Below are 26,657 nucleotides of genomic sequence, written 5' to 3'. Positions count from 1 at the left end.
ACTGATCATGTCTGCATCAGGGTAGTGTGTTCTTCATCAGCATCAACCGGGCAGCTGTTAGGGATGGAGTATTTCCTTTCATCATTAATCAACAGCAGCTCTTTACTTCGTTCTGCAGTGCGAGAGAAAGCAGAACTTGATTAAAATAAAATGTTTTATAATATTAGTCTATGTTTAATAAAAATTCAGGCTCAGCATCACATGTTGCTAACTTTTTCCAGGTTGAGCTTTAAATTACAGCTCCCACAACGCCAAATGACTCCGCCCACTCCTCATCTAAATGTTATTTCATTTAATTTTAATTGTATTGGATAAACACCTACGTGCAACTTAAAGTCCCCAATTAAAATATTAAGCTTAAAGACTAGACTCTATTGAGGAAGTAGGTGAGAGGAGGATGTTAGCTAAGCTGACATCCATATTTCCATAGATGTTTATTCTATAGATGTTTATTTTTCTGCTGTGGTAAATGAATTTCCCAGTTGTGGGATTAAAAAAGTGTAAAATCTAAATCTAAAAATCAGTGTATCTATTATAAATTGAAACTTGTTTGAAGCCATATTTGTCTCATTGGTCATTTCTGTTTGTAACAACAACAGAGTGAGAGTCATGATGACCTCCTGACCATGCTACTAAGACACTAATAACTTTTTTGGACATGACCAGACTTTTATTGGCTTGTATACAGCAGCAGGAAAGGGTATTAAAGGCCCTGAGCGCCTCTGGGTCCGGCCCTGAGTGTGACGGCGCAGAGCAGCGGAGGGGGGGGGGGGCGGGGAGGCGCTGAGACCTGGACCGCTGCTGCTCCCTCCCGCCTCCACGACTTCCATTCAACCACCCAGACCGACACTGCATCCCTCCCGCCGACACCGTTACAACATGTGAAGGACAGAGACGGTCAGTGAGGGTGTAAACGAGCTGCTGGTTCTTCTGGGACGAACAGTGATTTAACGACAGATCTTCAGACTCTCAGCGGCGGACACGATGCGCAGCTGGTGTCTGACTCTCCAGGGTAAAACTTCACGACTTTTGGTTTTTGTTAGTTCACTTTTCTCTGCTGTGCCACAGACGCTAAAGCGCGGATGCTTGTGTTTGCTCTTGTTGCAGCGCTGCTGCTGTGCGCGCCGCTCGGGGCGCAGCAGCAGCCGCTGCTGCCCGGGTCCTGCAACTTTGAGCTGGGCACCTGTGGCTACACGTCGGACCCGCAGTTCGGCAGCTGGAGGATGAATGAAGAAGGTACAGTGTCATCATGAGCTCTGCACGCTAACAGAAACAAACACACTGCCATTCAAATACACCATGATGGAGTCCACAGTGGACGGGTGCTGTAGAAATATAAAGAAAACTGAACAGTAACTTACACTGAACTGATCCAGTTAGACAGTGAGCACTGCGGGTCCAGGCACACTGAGTCTGATCCACATTTACACACAGTACAATGTCTCTGATATGTGAAACCACAAACCCACATACAGATGTGGAAAGCGTGTCAGCTGTGTGGGAGCTGTTCTGAGGTGTTGACCTGTGACTCGTCATCACCATCACATCAGCATATCTGCCTCCTGTGAGGACTCGCAGACCAGGTTCTGTTTGTTTTCTGCAGACGTTGCCAACGAGTGGGTTGAGTTTACCACCTCTGACTGTAGGTGGCGCTTTTAAGAACTGAACATCTGCACCACTCCGGCCTCTAAAGACTTTTATTTCTCATTATAAAGTATTGCTTACAGCTCACTCCACTAATAAACAACCACATCAACATCATCCACCCTCATCCTTTAAAGTTCACGCCGAGCTTCTGCTGAAAAATCATCATCTCAAATATTAGTATACAGACGGCATATTTATTATATACAGCCAACAATACGCTGTCAGTGTTAGATGATGTTGAAATAATATTTCAGGGAAGACTCACTGTGTGTTTAATGTGCATAACAACACACATTAAGTGCATTATGTGTTTTGATTATAATATGTTTTTCAGGGGTTGATTAGAAATGTTGCATTCAGTAACATCGGTGCAGTAACGTCTCACCTGCAATGAGAAATATCAATGTGTCTCAGCTTCTATGATGCACATGCTAATGCTCCCTCAGACAGGATTCATTATTTTATCTCCCAGGTGAAATGCAGTCTAGATCTAGTGATAGTCCTGTTGATGCGAGTCCAGAAAATCTCAGCTCACAAATGCAAACACACAAATGGTTAATTACAGCAAGGCTCTGGTGCCATGTTGAAAGTTGTAGCTGTGAAGTATTGAACAGGCTGAGCAGAGGACGGGAGAGAACTGTGCAGAACGTCACGAGAAAACAGCAGAGAATAGAAAGAAGTCAGAGAATATTCTTCTTTCTATTATTCTGTGTGTCTGTGTGTGTGTGTGTGTGTGTGTGTGTGTGTGTGTATGTGTGTATTTGAGTCAGTTACTCAGATGGATAATAGAATATAACCAGGGGGTTTTCCTGGCATAAAACAGCTCTGTGAGGATTTCCTGTTGAAAGACCAGAGGTTGATCAGAGGTTGATCAGAGATTGATCAGAGGTTGATCAGAGGTTGATCAAAGATTGATCAGAGATTGATCAGAGGTTGATCAGAGGTTGATCAAAGATTGATCAGAGGTTGATCAGAGGTTGATCAGAAGTTGATCAGGTTGTCTCTCTTTGCCGTTCACATCAAACATCACATTGTACCTTCCACAGGATGCTGCCGCTGTGATGTTACTTCATCTTTCTCAGCCTCGCTCACTGCAGCCGCGGGGTGGTTGAACCTGTAGTAACAGCACAGGACTAGTGTGAGTGGGAATGAGATTAAATGGTCACATGTGGGACATTTGTTTACATCAAGTGAGACAGAATCACAGGCGATGCAGGACACAGACTGTTGATATGGATACGGATGCTGGGTAATATGCGAGCCAATACATTAAGCAGGGTGGAGCTGTAATCTTCCTGGTTAAAAGAATAAGTTTCTTAGCAACCACAATTCCTATATACAGAGCAGTCTGCATCCTGTGATGACCAGGTTGTGGTTGGGCTCAAAGTCTCTAGAGCTTTTAAAAATTTAAATTCAAAAATTGTGTATTAGCAGCACAAAAGCAGAGAGAAATATTAGTGAACAGCAGAGCAACACTTGTCACATACTGGAGACACTGGTGGGAAGATGTGGTTCAGTTGTGTTTCTGAGTAATGCAGCCTGTGCATCACCTTGAACTGAATTCACCTGCAGCGTGAGCGAATACAACAACAATGAACCGGGGACATTGTCTCTTCCCAGAACTCTGCTGATATCTCTTGATTGAAGTTACAGGCCTCCTCAATGAAACCTTGAAGAGACCATCGAGTTCAGCTGTTCACAAACTCTGACACTAGCTGCTTGGTGCTCATGAATGTACCGGTGTAAAGAACTTGTACAGCCCCCTCCCTCCAGGCGGCGGGCACCTCGTCTAAACTGTACAGGCTCCAATGACTGATTCTGGAATAAGGGAGTGTTTATGAAACGCTGAGAGTCTGTTGAGCCACTTTTATATGATTTAAAAAATCATCTACCAAGGCAGAGCTGGAAAACAAAAGAGCAGGAAGTGAGGACTGTTAAACAGCAGAGACTTCTAGTTGAAGCCTTGGAGGTTCACCTCTGTACTTCCTGTAGGTAAGAGCCCTGGAGTTAGTTTCCTCAGCAGAGCCAGACCACCCCTCCAGCTGCAGTGTGGTGGCTCTGACGCTCGCTCATACCCGTCTTCCAACAAAACGAACAGGTATAAGCAGGTTTTTGTAAACACAGGTAAACCTGCCAATAAAAGCTGATTGACCAATTTTCCACCGCCGGTCAAGTTTGCCTTTCTGTCTGGACTGAGGACACACACAACTGCAGGGAGTGATGTCATCACATGCACTTACAGAGCACACACACAGACGCAGTGGAGGAAAAGTGAGCTGCTAGAAACGGGTAGAAACAGATCTGTCACGTCTCATCGTCGGGCTGTTGCTCCTGTGATTATGCGGGAGCCTCCGTGTGAGACGCTTGGATCGGTGATTGTGTGTTTTCTGTTTCCGGGCTGCAGCTCACTCTCAGAGGAAGGTGTAACCGTGGTGACAGGAGACAGGTGTGTCTACAGTGTCTGTGAGCTGAACGGTGTTACAGCAGGAAAAAGAGGCAAAAAAATGAGTGGGTTCGCCACAGTGTTGTGTTTGTATCAATAAAGCTGTGGAGTCAGGTGGACTCTGTCCTAGTTTCTCAGTTTGTCGGCGAAGAGACAAAAGTGACGTGAGACAAACTGTTGAAAACTGGACACAGCAGCTGAAACCAGAGAGAGAGAGAGAAAGTCTGTTGGTAACTTCAGTGCTGAGGCTGAAGTAGGTCAGAGTCAGCTGTTTGAAATGTGCTCGTTCACACATACATGTTCACCGATGACACAACTTCAGCTCACCTGGTACCGGACACATCAGAGGAAGGTGTGTTTACCTGATCAGTGCAGCTTCACAGTCCCGTCAGCAGGCTGTGGGGAGAGGCTACTCACTGAGTAACATCAATATGACAACACACCGAGGAACACAACACAAGTGTTTCCAGTAGACACTTAAAAGTGATGAGGGGGCTCCTGGGTTCGAGTCCAGTTTGTTGCCCATTTCTGCATATCATCCCCTCTCTCTGTCTCCCTGACTTTCCCATCTCTCTCTCTCTCTGTCTGTATCAGTATAAAGGCAAAAAATAACTTAAAAAAAAAAAGTGATGATGTGCATGGATGTATTTTAATAATAATAATAATCCGTGTGCACTTGTTGTTCAATGCTTTTAACTTCAAAAGTCACAAAGCGTTGAACAATTGTGTCCCAGCTGGGTTCATCACTTTTTTCTTTTTGTCCTCTGGAAACACTTCTGTTGTGTGAGTGTGTGAGTATCTGCAGCGCGTGTGTTGTCATATTGATGAAGATGTTTTCTGAAGTTGCTTGTGTTTTGTTTATTTGCATGTGTTTTCTTACGTTGCAGTGTGTTGAGCTCTCAGGGCCACCGTACTACTCTTGTGACATTGTGATTTTTTTTTTTTTTTGGTAATAATTACAGCGCTATTATCATATAATCACAAGCTTACAACTTTATCTCCTAATATTCTGACCTTTTCTGAGGAGACAACGAGGCAGTCTCAGTTATTGTGACTTGCAGCTGATAAACATGTCATTACCCTGTTTGACTGGTAAAAGATAAGCTGATTAAACTATGCATAAGATGTCATGAAATGCTGTGCTGAATCTGATCTCCAGTGTTATGAAAGTGTGTCACCACGTTCCACACACCGAGCCTCTGCTCCACCCCTCCCCTCCCCCCTTTTGTCTTTTTGTTTCTGCGGCTCCGCGAGCATCAAGCCAGAGCTCCCTCCTCTGTTTATGATCATCTGTCAGCACTGCTTATGTTCCCACTGGTGACATAAGTGTAAATTGTGTGTGCCATCTCTGCTCCAGCCAAGTGTGAAGTGACTGCAGCTAGTCTGTAGAGCCGAACCCCAAACAGGAGCTCCGGCTGAGGCCCAGCTCTAAACCACTAACCAGATTGAGGGGGGACTGAGCTCCAGTCCGACCTTGGAGCTGGGGATAGGCTACACCCACTGTGGCAATAAATAGGCTCATAAAAAAAAAAAAAAGAAGACGGGATCACGGTGGTGTTTTCTGTTTGGTTGCCATGGCAACGTGGGCTCCAGCTAAGGACGCTGCGCCAAAAAAAGAAGAAGTTGTGGTTAAAGGAGGATGGATGTTGGAGGTGATTATACTCACTAAACAGAGACAAAGAGCTCAGGCCGGAGGAGAGTAAACACAGAGACATGGATGGATGGAGTGAGGTGGAGATCTGTCCCACAGACCACCACCAGAGTGGTCCTCAAGGTGAAGGGGTCTGCTGATGTTAGTGGCACTTAAGACTGAAGAATAGGCCATAAATAGACCTCTTCTCCCTTCCTTGTCTCCTCTCCCTGTCTCCTCTCCCTGTCAATGCATCAGCTCTCCAGCCCTCAGTCTGAATCTGTACAAACCCCTGTAACTGAGTCTGGTCTCAGAATGACTCAGCTGCAGATGGAAGCGGAATGGAAACAGAAGAGTGATGGAAAAGTAGAGCCGAGCCTCAGATCCCTCAGCTCTACCCTCGCCGTCCCCAGCTGTGGTGCCATGAAAACCACCGAAACATCTGGTGAAGACTCTGGCACTGCTTCCTCTGCTGCCAGTGAGCTCTCACAGGAGAGACTCCTCTGTGCCAGAGGGTTTCATAACTGAACCAGGACACAGATACACACACATGATCAGCGAGGGAAGTGATTTACAGTTTTTATTACAGCTGTGTTTGCACATTTTCTAAACTAGGTCCCATTTAGAAACTTACACAGCCAAAAGTGTAAGTGCCACATACCTGCTGAACAATGAAACACTGCATTGGAAATATTATAAACACATCTCAGAATCAGGCATTTGCATAAACTGCCAAACACTTTTTTTTCATGATTTTCCTTTTTTCATAACATATTTGGATATTCCATCTTCTAAAGAAGCTCTTCTGTCTTCCACAGACTTGTATACATTTTCCTACAATGGAAAGTGACAGTACAGTAATCTGAAGGGGCTGAAATGTACACAGCACAGCAAACACCAGCGCAGTGTTGAAACTGAATCTATTTAGTTATCCAAAACATTACTGTTGTAACTGTGGTACAGTGTTGTACAAGAAAACAAAACCATATAAGAATTTGTACAAAGACCATACATGTCTGTGTAAAAACCATATTTACAGTGTCCACTTCCCGTTCTTGTGTAAACATCTGACCTCTTCCTCCATCATGTCTGTGCCTTTCCACTCTGTAGAAGATTGCAGTAACACAAAGTGCAGTGTGTGCAATATGGAACACACACGTTTTTTTTTTTTTTTTTTTTTACAGTTGACTGTATTGAACAATATGATAACCATTCATTCCCACAATGCAGTGCAGTAAATAGATGGCTGGAGTAACACAAAGCAGTGGTACGTATTTTAAAGTAATGCTGAAGTAGCCGTTAGATAAACCTGTTCTTACCTGTTCTCATTTCTGAAGGTTTGAATTATGGGGCCGCTGTCAACCGACTCACGTCTCCTCGCTCTGAGCCTCAGAGCTCCATCAGCGACACACTCTGTGTCACTGGGTCACATGTTCCTTCACTATCACCACGCACTGTAGCTTATCTTGACTCAGTCACACATACACACTGTCCTGCTTCTACAAATATTCACTAAGGCAGATTAAACTGAAAATATTCGCTAACAGATGCACTATTTCCTCCGGTGTCAGTAAGGTTACTGCAGGACAGACTAGCATGGCTTCAGACTGTTTGTGTTGTTGACTTGTTAGAATGAAAGTTGCAGGTCTGTAACTATAAATCATGTAGAGTTTATATTTTTACTGACAATTTCCTAAAGCAGTCTTTCTCTGAGGATTTCTGTTGCCTGGTCCTCAGATGTTTTCTCCTCTGAGCTGTCTCCAGAATTTATGTTTATACACAACCACAGTGCGTAATGGTGTAATTTCAGCCTGGGTTGTGTTCACAGACAGAATGAATGAAGAGCTCGGAGGGAGGAGGTCAGGGTGGATGGAGGGTGTAGAAAGCCAAGGACTGGGACCAGGACTGTCTGTGGTCTGACTGAAGCAGCAGAAAAATCAGTCTCAGTTCAGTTCTAGTAAACACTCACTACCTGTTTCATAATGCTGCAGTGGGTGTTCCAAGATATGAGATGAGTTGTCTGTGAACTGATGCATTCAAATTCAATTCAATCAAAGTCAATCATGCTAACTGACAACATTTCATCATTGCACTGATGGAAATATGGAACTAGTTGGTATGCATGAATTTATCAGCTGATTACTGACAGCTGTTTCAGTTGTGTAATATTGTTGTGTTGTGTCAGACACTGTTGTATAATGATAAAGTGCTGCAGCACTGCAGCACCTCACAACATGTGACTGCAGCTGTGCAAAGGCCGCACAGCTCCTCAAACATCTGCGTGGTTATCTGTGATTTTAATACATGTGATGTGCAGTAAATCAACTTAACCCCTAACGCTCACATACTCAGGCTGTCTGTGTGTCTGCAGCCTCAGTCCTGGCCTGCTCTACCTGCTCCACTGTTTCACAGATTCTCCATCAACTTCATTTGACCAAATAAGGGACTACAGATACAGCAGCAACCCCCACCCCTCCGCTGCATGATGTAGAGCTGGGGGCACTTACACCGGCTCTCCATAAACTCTGTTTACATCCTTTGAACTGCTGCTGCTCTCAGATCTGAGTAAAGATGAAAACTCTTCCTCAGGTTTCAGACTTTACTGATCTGCTCCAGAAAAGACGTCGACTTTGTTAAATTCAGAACATGGTCAGAAAGTAATCAAGTATCAAGCGCTATCACTGCTGCTGCCTTTGTCTCCCTCCATGTCTGCAGATTGTAAATCAGTATCAGCTCATATTAAATTTATATCAGTGTCTGAGAGAGGATTCCTGAACTGAAAGACAAACCTAAGAAGCGGGTTTGTTGTGGAGGTGGATGCACGATGCTGCTGCAGCAAATATTTCCAACAGTCCATCAGGGGTGCACAGTCAGAAGGCAGAGGATACATTGGTAATAAGTCATCGCAGCTCATCTCAGGGACTCACTGTCAAGGGCTGCGGTCGAAATGTCAAAATAATCTCCTTTTCTAAACGCTTCTCCTCGACCTCGATGGAAAGCGTGATGAGATCATGGAAAGAGGTGAAGGAGAATTCATAAGGACTTAGGACAAGAACCTGACTGCACTTACAATAGGCTTTTTTTTTTTTTTTTTTTTTTACAGTTTTGATTAACTCTAGAAATGGCTTGATCCCACTGTTTAAAGATGAATCCACAACAGACTCTGTCACTAAACAGTGTTTCATTATATCTGCTGATGTTTTCCTCTTCCAGAGGCTGAGAATAATAATTTACTTTTCTTCGAGACCACAGCTGAATCATCTCATATATGGACAAACAGATGGTGTCAGTTTTCCTCTGTCTGTCCAGGCTGACTCTCTCTAATGAGACAGGGCATGAGACGGACAGAAGATAAGGACACATTCAAGTCCTGGGGCCAATTTCACAAAGACAGACTTTGACTGTGTCTTAGCTATAACAAATAGTCAGACATCGGAATTCATCCATTGCACAAAGCAGTTTAGTTCTTGACTATCTTAAGATGGAATGTGGTACAATGAATTCTGGGTAAATTAAATAAAAAAAAACCCAGTAGAAAATGTTTGTCTTTTGGGTGCTACTGCTCAGGGTGGGTGTAATTGATTGTAACCATGGTAACATTGGTCTTAGGACTGAGTTAGCCTGGAGCTGTCTAATGTTTTTGCTTAAATGAGTCTCAGTCTTTATTTGTGTGAAACAGTCCGACTAACATCAGACTGATCTGTGAGCAGGATGAAGAATGGACCAACACTACAGACCAGTCTGACATATCTTTGTGCATCTGGCACCACATCACCAAGAAACAGCAGTATTCTCTTGATATGAACAACATACAAATATGAATATAAATATGGTCACGTTCAGTAGTATATGTAGTATCAGTATCAGTAGATAATCTCTGCTAAACAAACAGAGCCCCTGAGACGTCTGAGAGAACCTCCACTTTTCATTCTGACAGACAAATCTAATGTGAAACTAGTAGATCATCCACATGCACTGACACCTCTTCATGCTGTCGTCACAGGACATTTGATAACGGTGGACTCCGCCTTCCTAGACGACCAGGAGCAGGCGGTTCTTGTCAGTCCGGTTCTGGACCAGCATGAGTGGAGCTGTATGAGGCTGGTGTACCAGATCACTGGACGGGGCTCCCTGCATCTGGACCTCAGACCAGACAGTGATAACTTTGACTACCGGCTTTGGACGGCCAACAAAACCTCTGACAGCTGGCTCATTGCAAGTGTGGACCTGGCCAACTCCACCATCCCGTACCAGGTATGGAGGTCTGCAGAGAGCAGAATCTCAGTGAGCTCTGTCATGTTCACATTCCAGGTGATGTTGTCTTTCACAAAGGAGGCTTCAGTTTGTCAGGGCTGTTTCTTTAACCCATGACAGTTTCACCACTCTAACCATGGGTTTATTATTGTAACCATGACGACAAGCGTCGCCTAACCTTAAGGAAGTACTTATTTTAACCCAAGCCACAAGTTTTTCCTAAACCTACCAAAACCATGACTGTTCCATAAGCGTAACCACATGTTTATTGTTGTAACCATGACGACAAAGGTCTAATATGTCTGATGCTGGTACTCTCTTAGGATTGGTAGTCCAACCTGTTTTTTGAAACGTGACATCTTTTCCATGACAGATGGTTCTCCTTCATCAGATCTGTAGTCTTGTCTGCTGTTAGTTAACATCTTGGAAAGTAACACACACTCACTTCCCTCTGCATCTGTCTTTTTATATTTTCACTTCTTCTAATGATGTCCTGCAGTTTTTATGTCTCTTAACTCTACATTTGTCAGGGTTCAGGGTCACTGCCACACTAAAACATGGTAGTGTGGATGGAGTCACGCTGTTTGGCATCAGAAGCAGGATTATTAGTTTCAAAACTCATCTTTTCTGCTACGTTTCCTCCTGTACTCCACACTACTCCTGAGTTGTCAGCGCATAAAACAGATACTTTCAGAAAATGAAAAATAAAAATATATCGGTATAGAGTTAGACTTAGTCAGAACTGTACCTGTGTGTGTGTGTGACCACAGGGACCTGGTCTGAATTCACTTCCTGGTCCTAAAAAGTCCCTGTTCTGAGGGTAGTGCCCTCTGATTAGCCCAGGAACTATGTTGGAGGTGTCTGCAGTGTGCGTCACTGATAAGTCCAAAACACAAGCCTCAGGTTGTTACAGCTTCATTGACACAGTGAAGCTGCTGAGTGAAACTGAACTACAGACACTATACTTTAGTTCAGTGCTTCATCACAGCTGTGGTGCGGTGATCTACATAGAGCAGCGGTGAGTTTCCTTTATATTAGATCCACCAGTTTTAATCCTCCAGTCATTATGATGGCTCACCATCTAACTGCAGGTCACAGATGTCTTCCAATCATTGACCTCATTGGCTCTAGGTTTCTTCTGTGTCTGACATGTTCTTTTTCTCTTCTTCCAGTCCAGTGTTTGTAATTCAGCCTCTTAACACTTTGGGAAAACTCCAGAGTACGAGGCTTCCTGTCATTAAACAGGTGTTTAGGTTCTCACTGTTCTACCAAAGAAAACCAGTCAGTTTGATCACAGCAGACTGTGGGACGGTCCATCTGATTGTTTTAGGGATCAATAGTTCCACCATATAACACCAGATCCACTCAGCAGGTTATAGTGAAATCTTTATTTTCTCCTGCACATCAGCTGGTATCATGGTGTCAATATTTAAAATTTCATTGTTTTTAATTGTTAATGTATGTAGTTCACATGCTTTTAATGTTTACGTGTCAAGCAGACTTTATATTTTTATATTAAAAAAAAAAAGTTTTTAATAAAGTTCTGCTGGCTACTAATCACAATGTAAAGAAAACTAGTGAGTTTCTATGATGACATCTATGATGTCACTTTCTGAATCTGACTTCCTGACGTCTCTGTGGGAGGAGCAATGATTAACATGAGAACGTGAGAGTGAACAGTACGACATGCTGAGTTATGAGGGGAAACAAAACCACATCATGTTGGTAATTAAATTAATGACAGAGCAGTTATCTTCACTGAGTGTTTACAGCTCTGACTGGAGGATGTGAACACAGTGATTCACTGCATAGACTGGCAGAACAAATCATATGCGTCAGGTGTCGTGTGACACAATATTTTGACTCAGGCCTTGTCCATACTGTATGTTTATATGTGTGTACCTCACCCATTCACACGTGCCTGGTCATTAAATCAGCGTGAAGAAATGATACTCACCTGTGAATGTGTAAAACTGAGCTTCTGTCCCTGCTGATTTTTGGTGGTCATAGGTCAAGGTGGCGATGACCCCACAAAACACGGTGTGGGCCTTGTGAATGTGATATCTCAGTAACGCCTTGACAGACCTTCAAATTTGGCACAAACATTCATTAGGGCTCAAGGATGAATTGATTAGATTTTGGTGGCTAAAGGTCAAGGTCACAGTGACCTCACAAAACATGGTTTTGGCCTCTTGAATGTGATATCTGAAAACTACATTGAAGAAATTTATTAAGATTTGGCCCAGATGTTCACTTGGACTTTTTGGTTAACAAAGTTTAAGGTCACAGTGATCTCATGTTCTTGTGAATGCAATATATCAGGAATGCCCAAAACACTTCTGGCCATTATTCACTGCTGTAACTCAGGAAAGAGAGACTGTGACCATATTTCCTGCAACTTGGCTGGTTGGTAGAGGAAACAACCAGGAAGTGTTTATTCTAGTTTTACTATGTAACTCACTTGTGATTTCAAACACTCATTTGATTTCATACACTCAAATGTGTATGAAATGTTCTTTATAAATAATCTTACCTCTCTTAGAACGATCCTGATTAAACTCAGTGGAGACACCCCCCACGGTGTCCTGAACATAAAGGGTCAATACACTTAATATTTCGGTTATAGTAGCTGAAGCAAAGCAAATAAGCTTAGCATCATAATATCAGCTTCCACTTCTTCTCTTTCCATTAACTCCAGTTAAAGTTTTTGTTTAACTCTTTTTGGAGCAAAATCTTAAACTGTACTGAAGTAGATTATTTCGTCACTGTATTTACAATATGGTGGTCAAGATGTTATTTACCACACAGACACTGTTGAATTTAGTTTATTTTTCTACATACACTGATTGACATTTTTGCCTTTATTGTGATAGAGACAGTTAGAGAGAGACAGGAAGGGGGGAAAGAGAGAGAGAGAGAGAGAGAGAGAGAGAGAGAGAGAGAGAGAGGGGATGACATGGAGCAAAGGGCTGCGGGTCGGTGACTTTGCTTTGTCAAACCTGACACCTGCTCTTTGCTGCTTTACTATAATGTCCTGCAATTACAACCTGATGTGGGGTGATGTTGGTGTGACTTGGTGGCTCTTCAGACACAGGTGGATGGTAAGACTTTTTTCCTCCACAGATTCTGCTGGAAGGTCGACCAGAACCTGGCCCAGGGAACAGCGTGGCCATCTTTGAAATCCACATTGTTCATGGTTACTGTATCGGTCAGTGTCGGCTTCATATTGGCTGAGATGTTTCAGATTTAAAATCTGATGTGATGCACAGTATGTGAGACTGAGTGAAATGACTGTAATGTTCCTATGACCAGAGTGTGACTTTGAAGAGCATCACCTCTGTGGCTACAGCAACAGCTGGAACCCAAATGTCAACTGGTACGTTGGAGGGAGTGTGATCAGAGAACCAGAGTCCAACCTGCTGGAAGACCACAGCAGCAGTAACCAGAGAGGTACACGCATGCACGCACGCACACACACACAAACACAAACACACTAACTGAAATACCACATTGACATAAGTATTCAGACACTTTACTATGACTGTAAATTTAGCTCCGGTTCCTCCATTTCTCTGGATCATCTCTGAGATGTTTCTACACCTTGATTGGAGTCCAGCTGTGGTAAACTCAGCTGATTGGACATGATAAAGACACACCTGTCTATATAAGATCTCACAGCTGACAATGCATATCAGAGCAGAAACCATGAGGAGGAAGGAACGAAGAGAGGAGACCAAGAACCTGATGGTCACTCTGAGCTCCAGAGGTCCTGTGTGGAGATGGAGAACTAGACTAGGACTGAACTCTGACTCAAATATGTGTAGAATGAACACTTTGCTTAGGGTGACCAGACGTCCCCATTCTGGGGACAGTCCCAGTTTTTGGTGGCTTGTCCCTGGCTAGAGCTGTCCCCTAAAGAGTCAATTAAAAATGGACCACAGAAGAGACAGGCAGACGTCTACTGTTGTGCTTATTTTGGCCAGCTGAGGAACAGACATTCACAACCTCTTCAGAGGTAGGGAGTCCCCACCATTTCACTGTCATGCTGGTTTAGGATGGCGGTAAATCTGAATGATTTATACTGTTCATGGTTTCTGTAAAATGAAATGAACAGTTGAATTGTGTAGAATCTATCCGAGCTAACGATGTGTTGCATGTCGCTACTGACAAAAGAGAAGAATTTAGGAGGAGGAGCTTAAATCTAGTTGCCTGGACTCAGCCCCCTCTGTATTTTTCTTCTGTTTAAGCTCCATGTAGAAAAACAGCAAAAACAACAAAATTATTGGCTGAGATGCACTGGTCGTGAGCCAGGACCACAATTCTCTGTTTGGGAACATAACATGTCAGGCTTAGGGAGAACAGGAGGGTTTCCTTCTATTTTACACAAATCACCCTGTTGTAATAACAAAATTACATTTTATTTATAGGCGCCTTTCAAGGTACTCAAGGCACTGTTGGGTTTGACTAAAGTGTTTTTGGTACCAAAAAGGAGAACCTCTGTTTCATCACTGTTCAGTTTGAGAAAGTTGAAGGAGCCTTAATTGTTAACCTGTAGTATGTATCTCTCATAGATTTGCACTGAATTGAGTCTCAAAAATACGGGACAGTATCAGTTCAATATGGAACACATCATTTAGTTTCCAATTACGGGATGATTATGTAGCTAAGTTCTGTAAGTTTTTCGGGACATTGGGCAACCCTACTAACTTTATAAGTTGGCCCTCACCATAGTTTACTACAGTACGACAGTTACCATGGTCAAAATACATGAAACCAGGACTGTCCCCCTTTTTACATCATAGATAAAAAATATTGGATATCTTAATGATATATTGACCGTCGGACTGGAAATGCCCCCGATTTTCATTTCAGTTATCTGGTCACGTTAACTTTGCATCTGCTTGTGAATAAACTGCACATTGAATTGAATTCCGAGCAGTAATGATGGAGTCCAGCAGCAGCTCAGTTGTACTGTAACAGAGCAGAGACGTTCCTCTCTGTGGTTTGTGTGTTCAGAATGTTTCAGCTAAATATACAGCTTCCGTCTGTCACTACTGTGGTCAGCTGTCTGTAGCTGCTTATTATTGTGAGTACTGAGCTCTGACTAGCTGTCTGCCAGGACCTTCCTTTCTGTGTGGACCCCTCCAAGCTGAGTTTCTGAACTCCAGTTTAACAATACACAATGATGTCACATAAACTGTGATGTCATGTTGCTTTAAAATTAACCCATTACTCCCATCAGGGATATTGTGAACGGTCACTGCACCAGTTTATATAATTATAAATCTTATAGTTAAGTGTTTTCACTTGCACTTCATACAATAAACAGTAAAGTTACATCAAACCCAGTGAAACTGAGTTGTTTGTTGTTGTTGTTTACAAGTTCTCACAGAAGCTCACCTGAGGTCTATCTGTAGCACTAAGACTCATACCGAGTGGTGTTCAGTTTTTAGTTGTGTGTGTGTCTGTGTTGCCAAATCAATCAATGATTGCTAGATTTAAGTCTTGAACAAAGTCTCTTATGTAAGAAAAAGTGTGTGTGTTGTAGAATTGAAAATTATGAAATGTCGTTGTACTTCTGTTTAAGACATGATTTCAAAAGTTAAGGGTTCGAAGCTTTGGTCTAAGCATTCACTTTTAGTGTATAAGCAATCACAAAAAACTAATACATATAGAGAAATGCAAAGACCCTAAGCAGCTTCCCTGAGGGATGCCATCCTGTGACATCCTTAGAAAAACTACCATTAAACACCTTTAACCTTTCTACCTGCCAGTCAGCTCCTCATCCAGTCAAGAGCAGTACAATTAAAACCATATAGAGTGTTTCATGGTCTGTTAGATCAGACAGCACCAACTACTCTATTTCTTTCTGTATCTTAAACCACTGATCAGTCGTCGGCACTGAAGCTATAGTGGCAGATTGAATCTTTACAGGCTTGTTGGATTCTGAGTTTAGCTTCTTTATCTGACTCAACACAACTCTTTCCATGAACCTGTTGAGAGGGTGTCTGCTGGCACCTTTTAGTTTTTGATTAAAGGAATAACTGGTACAGTTTTCAGGCTGTAGGACCCTCCTTCATACTCATAAAGTATTCCCAACTCTAACAGTTCATGGTCTTTAAGACCAGGCTCCAGCTGCAGATGAAGCTGAGGAGACCAGGGACCAGATGGATAAATGATGCGTATGCCATTTCGCACACATAAATTGGTGTGTTCATCTCATTCCTTTGACCATGCGTACACATGGTTTTCCAAAGAGATCCAAGTTACAGTGAAGTGAAAATACAAAATAAGTTGCAACACTTAATTTAACATAAAATAAAATTTCACAGAGCTTCATTCATTATTATTATTATTGTTATTATAAGTCTTACAATTTTACAATTCATAAATGGAAATAATTGTGTGTGTGTGCTCAATGTGTCCTTTGGCATCATTTGATATTGATTTATTTATTTTAGATTTTAATTCATATATTAATCTTATATTTATTATTTATTGTGACTCATTCAGTTTCATACTATTTTAATATTTACTAATCACAGTTTTAGAGCCCGTCTGGAGCTCCATTAAGACTTTCTAGTCCCAATAAATGAGTAAAACAGCATTTCACATTTGCAGTGATTGTACTAAAGTAAACTGATGCATGTTTTTACTTCACTTGCACAATCAGTGAAATTGTTCTTTCTTGTCTTTCTTCTCTGTGTCTGATCACCTGTGGCACAGACTGTTTTTTTTAATGAAAACTGATGGATTAAGGGAGTGTCTTCATCCATTTATGGCTGAATGTGGGAGTGGAAATGAGGCTCGTGCACATGTGCCCCTAATATAAAGGTGAACCATATTTCTGGTTTTGTGCATACACATAGTTTTAGTCATGAATCTACACTGAGTTATATGCATCTGGTCTCTGGAGGTTGTCAGTGTACTTGAAGTGATGGTTGTGGAGGCAGAGTCTGTAATCAGGAAGGTGCTGGTCACTGACATGAGCTGTTGTATTGTTGGGTTAGAGTGAAGACCTGCTGGTTATCATCTCTGCTTGGAGGTGTGTGTCATGAGTCACAGTAACAGTCCGTAAGTGAGTGTGTCTCTTCACACAGTCTGCTGACGGCCTTTACGACCACTCATATGTACGTAACCATGAACCTTCATCTTCCTCTGCCCCAGGCCACTACATGTATGTGGACTCCGTGTATGCCAAGCATTTCCAGGAAGTGGCCAAGCTGACCTCCCCCATGACCACGGTGCCCATGGCCGGCTGCCTGTCCTTCTATTACCAGCGAGACCAGGAGAGGGGAAACATCTTCTCAGTCTTCACCAGAGACCAGCTGGGCCACTACGAGGAGATCTGGAGGCCGGGGGTATACGTTACTGGAGGCTGGACCATGGTCAGCGTGGACATCAAGGCCCCCCACCCACTGGAGGTCAGAGCTGCACCGAGCAAGTACATTATTACACATATCCAGTTTAATTGCATGTTAGTCTTCACACATACATTCTCTCGGTTACTAAAGCAAAATAAACTGCTGCTGAATACAGAGATGAGACCAAAACTATATTTGTATGGATGTTACAAGTGTTAGAAAAACATGTCAAAGTTAATGATCCAGAAAACTTTAAGTTGAGTCACCATGGAAACCAGGTGATATGTGAGGCAAAGATGCTGTGTGATGTGAGAGGGACAGGTGTATGTGGAAGTAAGTTATTGTGGTCTATCCAAGGAGGTGATGAAGGTGCTTTAAACGCACAGTCTTTAACTTCTGCCTCTAAGGGTCTCTCAATCAAAACAATAACAAAAGACAGCATTGGGTGATATCATGAAATAGCATGGGATCATGGGAGTTGTTGTCTTCACCACCATTGCTGTAAGCTCCTCCAGGTTTGGATTCCTTCAGTGTCAGTGGCTCAGGAAATCAAACAGATTCTAACTGTTAAAAACACTGAATGAAGCAGTTTGACATTTAAAGTCAGTGTTTGAGCGACGCTGTACGGAGGACAGAGACTCAGGGAAGAGTTGGAGCTGAGATTGATACTAACCTTTGTCCTGATTGTTTCTCTGATAACTTATGAAGCAGACGTTCAGCAGGTTTTTACCCGCAGCTGAATTACCCACAGAGGTGTCCTCCTCTCCATAACAAACACACCAGGGGATTAAAACCAGTAGAAACACTGAATAAAGCAGTTTCATTTTAAAAATCAGAGATTCACCGATGCTCTTCAGTGACACAGGACAGGACGTCTCCAGCAGCTGGGAGCTGAGCTGTCTAACATTTACTCAGCTTGTTTCTCTGATAACTTCAGATCCAGACGTCCGATGACTAAAATCCTTCATCTGGTTCAAATATAGAGCTGAAAACCACCAAGGTGTAAAAAGTGTATGTGGCTTAAAAACATTTGGTCTCCTGTCAATGACATCATAAAGGATATGATATCATTGACAGGAGACCAAATGAAACATACTGTTTCCATGATTAAAATCACAGATTTCTCTGGTTTGAGAATTGATGGAGGAAAATGTAAGAACACAACTCAACAACATATAGAACATAGATCTAGTTTTTAGACATTTTAATGTGGAAAAGTTACAGATTATAACTCTCAGTCTCATGTGAAACACGACCTGATTCTCATGTTGTTAGATTCGGTGTGACCTACACTCTCAGGATATTATCTCACATGTTGTCCAGAGATCCACTTAGAAACCAGAGACAAGACTTCATTTAGAGTTCTTCTTCAATATCACATCGATCCAGTGATAATTGTCTGTACATCCATAATACACTGCAAACAGGAGCTGATCACAGCTGATTCAGCTGCTTTAACAAAGTGCAAACAAATAAAACTACAAAAAAAACTGTATCTCATTGACTCCATTATAACATTTCCTTAAAAAACTTCATGAATAGGAAGGAAGTAGAGAGATTACAGGAGATGAGTGAACAGAGAGATCCAAACCCTGGTCAGTGCTTCAACCCCAGAACCAACAGAAGAAAGATGGAAATGACAGTTGTCATAAATGAAAACTTTAAAATCTAAAACCTGTAAATTAAATAAAAATCATGTTATGCAGGATGACGACTGTGACTCCAGTAAATACTCTCCTTTGTAATGAACTTGTGTGTGTGTGTTTGTGTGTTCAGACAGATCAGAAGTGTATGGGCAGATGTTGCTGTGTTCACCTTGTTTCCCTTTAATCTCTTTTTCATCTGATGCTGCAGAAAAAACACGTTACTTCTCTGTCTGTCTGATTGTTATGTTTGTGCTGTGGTGTGTGCATTTGGGCAGACACACACACACACACACACACACACACACACACACACACACACACACACACACACACACTCTCTCTCTGCTGTGGTTTCCCCTGCACTTCCCCTCCTTCCTTTCCCTGAGCTCTGAGCCAAGAACACCTCCCACAAGCCGCTGCTGTCGTGTGGAAAAAGCTCCTTTAACTCCACTAACTGGGTCAGCTCCTCTGTTGGGTCGAGCCAACACTGGACCAGAGCTTTTCCATCAGGCAGCTGACTCACCCATGTTCCTCAGTTTACCCTGATGTCACTATGGGCTCCTACAGCTGCCTCATCCATCAGTCGTCAGACCCCAACACATGTTCTCACAGTGTTCATGTCTGTTTCGTCAGGTGGTGTTTGAAGTGGCCTTCAACAGCGCCAAAGGTGGATACGTGGCCATAGACGACATCTCCTTCTCCCCTGAGTTCTGCCACACTGACACAGGTGAGAGGAGACATCCAGACCTCAGTCACAGACCTGGACCTCAGTCCTGGTTCACTTCAATAAGCAGGACTCCAGGTCTGAAGTCTCACTCATGGCCACTAGAGGCTGTAATGTTAATTACACCTTAGGGTTAGACTCAGATTCTCATCAACCACCAAGCCCTCTGAGGGACAAAACACAGAATGAAAGAGATGCCAGGGAAGGTGGGGGGGGGCACTCTTAGAGAGAAAAGTCAGAAAACCAGAAACAAAATGAAAAGGCGGCTGAAGAAGAGAGAAGACAATAAAGAAAGAGGCAAAAAGAAAGATAGAGACAGGGAGAAAGAGACAGAAGGACAGAAGGAAAGAATGGAGGGAAAACAGAAGAGAGGGACGATGGTTCAGGTCAGGAACCCAACAGAGACAGGGTGAACTGTTATGGTTAGGCGTCGAGAACCATAGCTTGGGTCATGGAGCAAGAGTGGGGCCCTTCCAGGTCCAGCCGACCCCGAGGGTCCTGGGTTAGTGAACTTCGAGTGAGTGGGCCCCGCTCAGTGACCTGGTTTTCTGCATGAACTGATCTGTGATCTGATCCAGACAAACAGCGTCACTAAGCCGTTATCACAAACAATCATCATCTTTGTCTTTATTGATCACAGTCATTAAACATTCACAGTGCTGCTGGAAACAGTCAGTGAACCTCGGATTTAATAACCGGTTGAACCTCAATAACCTGAAAGCAGCTCTTCCGGGAGCTGCTGATCAGACCTGCTCATGTTCAGGAGGACGTAGAAGATTATAGAAGAAGCTCTGTTACAGTCTGTGAGTCAATGCTAATTAAATTCTGCTCAGGCGCTGATGGACTGTAGACAGTCTGTTTGAGAAATGATGACACAGATGAGAGCATATATCTAGAGAGCGGTTGATTAGATTGATTAGATGGTTATTAATCATCAGCCAATCAAAATCAGTTTTAAAATCCACCAGTGATGCAGAGAGAGAACAGGAAACAACACAGGATAGGTTCTATGTGTTTTTTTTAAATGAGACATAAGTGTTGTCACACAAGTGAAGATTATGTGTGTTGTGTATTTACGGTATATTATCTGAAGCTGCAGTGTGTTGAGCTCTGTCGGCTTTTGTATTATGTGCAACTCAACATTTACATTACACCCCGTGAAGGGTCCGCCACATTAAGTGTTGTTCCAAACTAGTGACCCTTAAGTGGGATGGGGTTATAAAGCCCTCCAGCACCCAGTGCCGCATCAATGCATGCTAACAAACCACACTCCCAGGTGAGCGCAGCATCGTTTTGAGTCTGGGATGGAGGAAATGTCACAAACCTACAAATGTGAGTTCCTGTGTTTGTTTCCAAAGGAGAAGTCATAAATGACCTCAAACAGAAATGTGACTGTGTTCTAGGATTTATCTGGATTGGAATTGGGCCTTAGTGTGTCACACACACAGGAACAGATAGAAATTAAAGTGATCAGCCTCTTGTTAATAGAGAAAAATTCATCTCTCAGATTAACTGAAATCTATGAAGTCATTAGAGCGTTGTCTGTATATGTTTATGTCTTCTTTCATGTTGTTCTGTGATCCTCTGTTCCTGTAGCCTCCTGGTCCTAACCCTCCCCTCCTGCTTCACAGTGCTCACTGTTTCCTCTCTGACCTCTGTTAACGAGGTTCATGTTGGACCCGCTGTGGTTTGTGTTGCAGAGCCGACCTTTGACCCCTCCATAGCCAACTGTGACTTTGAGAACGGCCTGTGTCTGTACTACGAGGAGAGAGCAGAGATGAAGGCGTGGAGCAGAGCTTCGGTCAAACCTAATGCCTACAGGACAGGAGACCACACCACAGGAGCAGGTGAGTCACTGCAGCGATGGATGTCAGGATCATTCCAAATGAAGCCATCTGTGTTTTTGTACATGAAGAACATAAACAACTACTTTTTTTTCTTCTTCATCTCCTCTAATATATGCAAACACAGTAAACCTGATGTTATTTAGTCAGTGTACAAAGAGCCAAGAGCTGCCGCTGCCCCTTTAGGTAGATGGCATCTGTGTTCAGGGACCAGTCCAGTTTACTGGAGGTTTACAGTTTACTGGACTGGTCCCTGAACTGGCTGAAGGGTGGGGGGGGTGGGGGCGGGGGTGGGGGGTGGGGGGTTGGGGGGCTGGACCTCTGAAAGTCCATGACCATCTCCTTGGTCTTGGAGGTGTTCAGAAGGAGGCAGTTCTTGTCACTCCATTCACTGAAGGCCATCGTCAGATCCCTGTACTCCTCTTCTGGCCCGTTCCTGATACGCGCCACAACAGCTGTACACAATATATGCTGCATTATGTGTGATGATTCAATACTACTACTATATCTCACCATTCACAGTTGGAACATGGCTGGACATGTGGATCTGTCTCAAATTTTTCTTTTTAATGTTAAATTATGATAAAACAGGGGTAATGGTGATCGGACCCAGAACACAGGGATTTTGTGAGCCAAGCTTTAGTTTAGAGTAATCTTTGATTCAGACCTCAATTTTAATAAACGTTTTAGCAATATCACTGAATCTGTCAGATCAGAAATGATCTGATCTAAGCAAAACTCCGCTCAAACTCTCATTCATGCTCTTGTTTCCACCCACGTTGATTACTGTAATTCCTTATTTGCTGGGCTTCCCCAGAAATCCATCAACTGTCTCCAACTTGTCCAAAAGGCTGCTGCAGGGGTTCTCAAAAGAACTGTTGTTGTACTGAAATGTGTGTTTTGTGAATTCCCATGACCTCCGTGTGGATGAGACTTTACCACAAAAGGGGATAAATGCCTTTTCCCTCCTTTACCAAACAATTCACCCTCCTTTGTTCTCCTGGCCACACCCCCACACCTGTGAACCCGGAACAGGAAGCTACACTTGGCGTACACAGTAAAAGCATGGGTGACAGGGATAGATTCGAATCTAGGGTTTAAGTTTGCAAAGGTTTCTTTAATATTAAAGTGTCTATTGTAGATGAACTAATAACTCTCTTCTTCTTTACCCTGTTTGTCTCATCTGTCTCAGGCTGTTTCCTCCTGGCTAACACTTGTTTAGCCTCAAGGCCCGGTTACGTGGGTCGGCTTCATGGTCCCTTCTTACCGGGGAACCACAAATACTGCCTGAGGTTCTACTACATGCTGCATGGATTTAAAAAAGTGGAAAGTGCTCTGGCTGTTTACATTTATGATGAGAACAACGTGGCCCAGGAGAAGGTATGGAGCCTGGCTGACACGTCCAGGGCCATGTGGACTCAGGTGGAGGTCACCTACAGGAAGCCCATGCTTTCCAAGGTATGCAGCGTCAGATCGATGACATACTCTTTGTGGAGTGAGACAGGCTGATGGATGGATGAATGATGAATGGACCGGATGATAATTGGACAGCATTACTCACTACTTTCCTGTTTCCCAGGTGGTGTTCGTCAGCATATGTAAGAACCTCTGGGAATGTGGCCTGATCGCCATCGATGACATCACTGTCAATGTGGGAGACTGTCAAATCACATCAGGTAAACTGACAACTATTATTAATGTCTGACATAAACCAGGAGAATCTGTAATAATTTAAATGTCATTGCTGGCTGATCTGGGAACAGCAGGTGTGGTTTACAGCAGCTGTCTGTTTCCAGTGCAGCCAAACAAACTCATGAAGAAGTCAATCAATAATAATTGACTCCATCTGATTTCATGCTGCTCACACATGGTGGGTTTGAAAGCAGCAGCAGGTCACAGTAAGACTGGTCACTTTGTGCAGCTCTTCATCCACAGTGGCAAGAAAAAGCATGTGAACCGTTTTACAGTTTCCTGCATTAACTCACCATAAACTATGATCTGATCTTCTAAGCCACAACTGTAGACAAACACACTGTGTTTAAGTTAATATCACACCAATAATTTCCCACAGTGTTCCACTTATTACACGCCAACCTGAACCCCATGGACTCATGAAGTCAGCATTTAATGGTGTAGATCACCGATCCATCAGTTATTATTCCTCTGCACCAGCGACAGTCAGGGTGGAGGCAGGTCTGTCCCGTTCTCCTGAACGTGATATCTCAGTAACACTTCAAGAGAACTTCTTCAAATTCGGCTCAAACATTCACTTGGACTCAAGGGTGAACTGGTTAGATTTTGATGGTCGAAGGTCGAAGGTCAAGGTCACTGTGACCTCTCAAAACACTTTTTTTTTGGCCATATCTCAAGAACTCCTACGCTAATTATGACACATTTAACACAAATATCTAATAGGAGAAAATGATGAAGTGATGACATTTTGTATCCAAAAGGTCAAAGGTCAACTTCACTGTGACATCATAATGTTCTGTAAAAACACTTCTGGTTATTATTCAACACTAAGTCAGGAAGGAGAGATTGTGATTGTGTGTGTACTTCCTGTAACTCGGCTGGTTGATGAAGAGATGCTGTATCAGTTAGCTGAGAATAAATAAACCAATAAGATTACAGATGTATGTATAACTAAAACTGATCTTAAAGCAGGTAATGAACATTTCTGTAACATCATGTTACCAGGTATTAATGTAACAGGTGCTCCTGTGATGAAGTGATGAAGTATTGCCCGACTAAGATTCTGACTTTGAGTTCATATGTGGGTCAAGTTTGACAAGCTTGAACCTACATTTCCCATAATCCAACTCATTAGCTTTCATTAGCAGGTTGGAGCTGTGAGACAAACCTGATGACATCATCAGACTGGACAAAGCCACAGTAGACTTTATACAACTGTATAAAGACCCCCCCGAACTGAGGCTGTTGGGTCTCCTTCACTCACAGATCCTGGAGCTGCACTGAGCCAGTCTCTATAAGTGGATCCTTCCACCTTACATGTCTGCACTGACTCTGTGTGTGTTCCACAGGCTCCCTCCCAGGCCAGTGTAACTTTGAAAGTGGAGTCTGCGGGTACACACAGGATAAGACGGGAGACGAGGCCAACTGGCTGCGGATCCGAGGATACACCCCCACCTCCTACACAGGACCCAGAGGAGACCACACCACTGGGGTGGGTGAGTCATTCTCCATTTACTGCTTCATTCATTCACTCAGATGATTCACAAGATGATGTGAAGTATAACATTAATGTTCCAGACCTGAAGATCTGGTCCTGGTTTTATATAGCGTTTCCTTCTTCCAGGTTACTTCATGTACATCGAGGCATCACTCATTCGTCCGGGTGAAAAAGCTCGGCTGCTGACCTCTGACCTGCGGGGCTCCTCGTCCCCTCAGTGTTTGATCTTCCACTACCACATGTACGGATCAGGCACCGGCATACTGAGCGTGCTCCTGCGCCACAGCAGCAGAGAGCGGGACGCGCTGCTGTGGAGGAGGCGTGGCGAGCACAGCGTCAGCTGGATGAGGGCGATGGTGGACTACCACTGTGATGCCCGACACCAGGTACGTAGAAAAATGTAAATGACAGGGTCGTCATCAAATTGATCAGGTTAATGCACTGCATTGTGCTACTAACTGTAGCTGACAGAGAAGCCAAGTTCATTATGGAGACCTTTTTGTGTCAGGTCTGAGCGACTCTGAGCCTTTTGATGATGTGTAACCTGTGCTCTAGGATCTCTGTCCTCACAGTGGATCTCTAATTATTTAGTTACTTATTTTATTTTATAATTTAGTTGGTATTTGTTTACTACACAGATAATAATTAATATTAAAACATCTCTTGTAGTTGTCAAAATAAGTGATGAAGTAATCACAGGTGGATTTGATTCCTGTTGTAAAGGTTTCTCATTTCATGTGTGGGACATTCAGGTTTGGACTGAAATGAACAAAGAGTGCAGCACCCTGCTGTGTCTCTGGTCCGGTGTTTCAGTTCTGTACTGGGCCATGAACTCATCGTTGTGTTTTACCTCTCATGCAGCTATTTTCCAGCAGTGTTTATGTTGAGCTTGGTTTTGTCTTCTATTGGCGCGTTTCCACCGCAGGAACTTTCCCCAGGAACTTGGAACCTTTTGAGGAACTATGCATGTTTCCATTGCAGGAACCTCAAAAAAGTCCCTGGTCGGGGGGGGGGGTAGTACTTTCCAAAGGTTCAGGAACTTTTAGGGGAGGTGTCTGCAGTGCTGAACATTTCTGATTGGTCGAGTACTCGCTGCATTTTAATCCATTGGTCCATGACCTTGTCAGTTGTCTTTGTTTGACAGTTAATAGGCTGATAACTGGAGAAATTTATCACAATCCCAGAGCAGATTAACCATAAGATTCATCCACATTTCCTTTCAGATGTCACCCTGATCATGTTAACATGGAACACAAACTGTAAACTGATGTAAATATGTGAGTAGACAGTGTTGCAAAAAGGTTGGTTACAGTGAACTCCAACAACACGGTAAAACAACCAATTCAAATAATGTTTGAATTTACATCTGAGATGATTTGATATAAAAAAAATATATAATATATATAATATACTACTCATATATACTGTATACACTGCTCACTACTATAGGCTTTGTGGTCCCTCAGACAGTTTGAGAAACAATTTGAAACAGTGTCACCGTGACGGACAGGAGTAAAGACTTGAGGTTCAATTAATGTCAAGGTTAAGAAATGGTACAGTCCACTTTAGGGGTGTCTGAAATTGTATAACAAGATTCTCCCATATTTACAATTACAAAAGGATGTTTCTCTTATGTTTCCCTCTTTTTTTCTGGGTGTGAGTGGGAAAGGAAACTTTGTGTTTCTTACTTAAAACTGTTGAATTGTGAAATGTGAAAACAAAAAAATCCCCAAAAAAACAAACTGAGGTCAAAATGAATGGTGTCTATTGTTCTGTGGCTGGTGGTTAACATAGTCACATGGTTTGTGTTTCCTGCAGATTATATTTGAAGCCATCCGGGGCCCATCACTACGAAGTGACATTGCTATTGATGACATCAGTTTTAAAAGGGGACCATGTGAAGGTACAAGTCTGA

At 43.0% G+C, this 26,657-nt stretch overlaps 1 protein-coding gene across 1 annotated transcript in view; it reads left to right on the top strand.

Annotated features, from left to right (window-relative positions):
• Positions 1-802: 802 nt before the first annotated feature.
• The window catches only part of mamdc2a (MAM domain containing 2a), a 28,898-nt gene continuing 3,043 nt past the window's right edge, over positions 803-26,657 (top strand). The window contains exons 1-13 of the mRNA XM_056377301.1: positions 803-1,012; positions 1,108-1,236; positions 9,724-9,974; positions 13,098-13,182; positions 13,287-13,424; positions 17,142-17,398; positions 19,618-19,711; positions 21,409-21,555; positions 22,745-23,010; positions 23,132-23,228; positions 24,594-24,740; positions 24,869-25,128; positions 26,561-26,645. Coding sequence (XP_056233276.1) covers positions 985-1,012; positions 1,108-1,236; positions 9,724-9,974; positions 13,098-13,182; positions 13,287-13,424; positions 17,142-17,398; positions 19,618-19,711; positions 21,409-21,555; positions 22,745-23,010; positions 23,132-23,228; positions 24,594-24,740; positions 24,869-25,128; positions 26,561-26,645 — 1,984 coding nt within the window. The 5' untranslated portion in view covers positions 803-984. The remainder of the gene's footprint in view (positions 1,013-1,107; positions 1,237-9,723; positions 9,975-13,097; positions 13,183-13,286; positions 13,425-17,141; positions 17,399-19,617; positions 19,712-21,408; positions 21,556-22,744; positions 23,011-23,131; positions 23,229-24,593; positions 24,741-24,868; positions 25,129-26,560; positions 26,646-26,657) is intronic.

The sequence above is a fragment of the Seriola aureovittata genome, chromosome 5 (genome assembly GCF_021018895.1).
Source record: "Seriola aureovittata isolate HTS-2021-v1 ecotype China chromosome 5, ASM2101889v1, whole genome shotgun sequence".
Classification (NCBI taxonomy): Eukaryota; Metazoa; Chordata; class Actinopteri; order Carangiformes; family Carangidae; genus Seriola; species Seriola aureovittata.
This window is presented reverse-complemented; position numbering and strand designations above follow the sequence as displayed.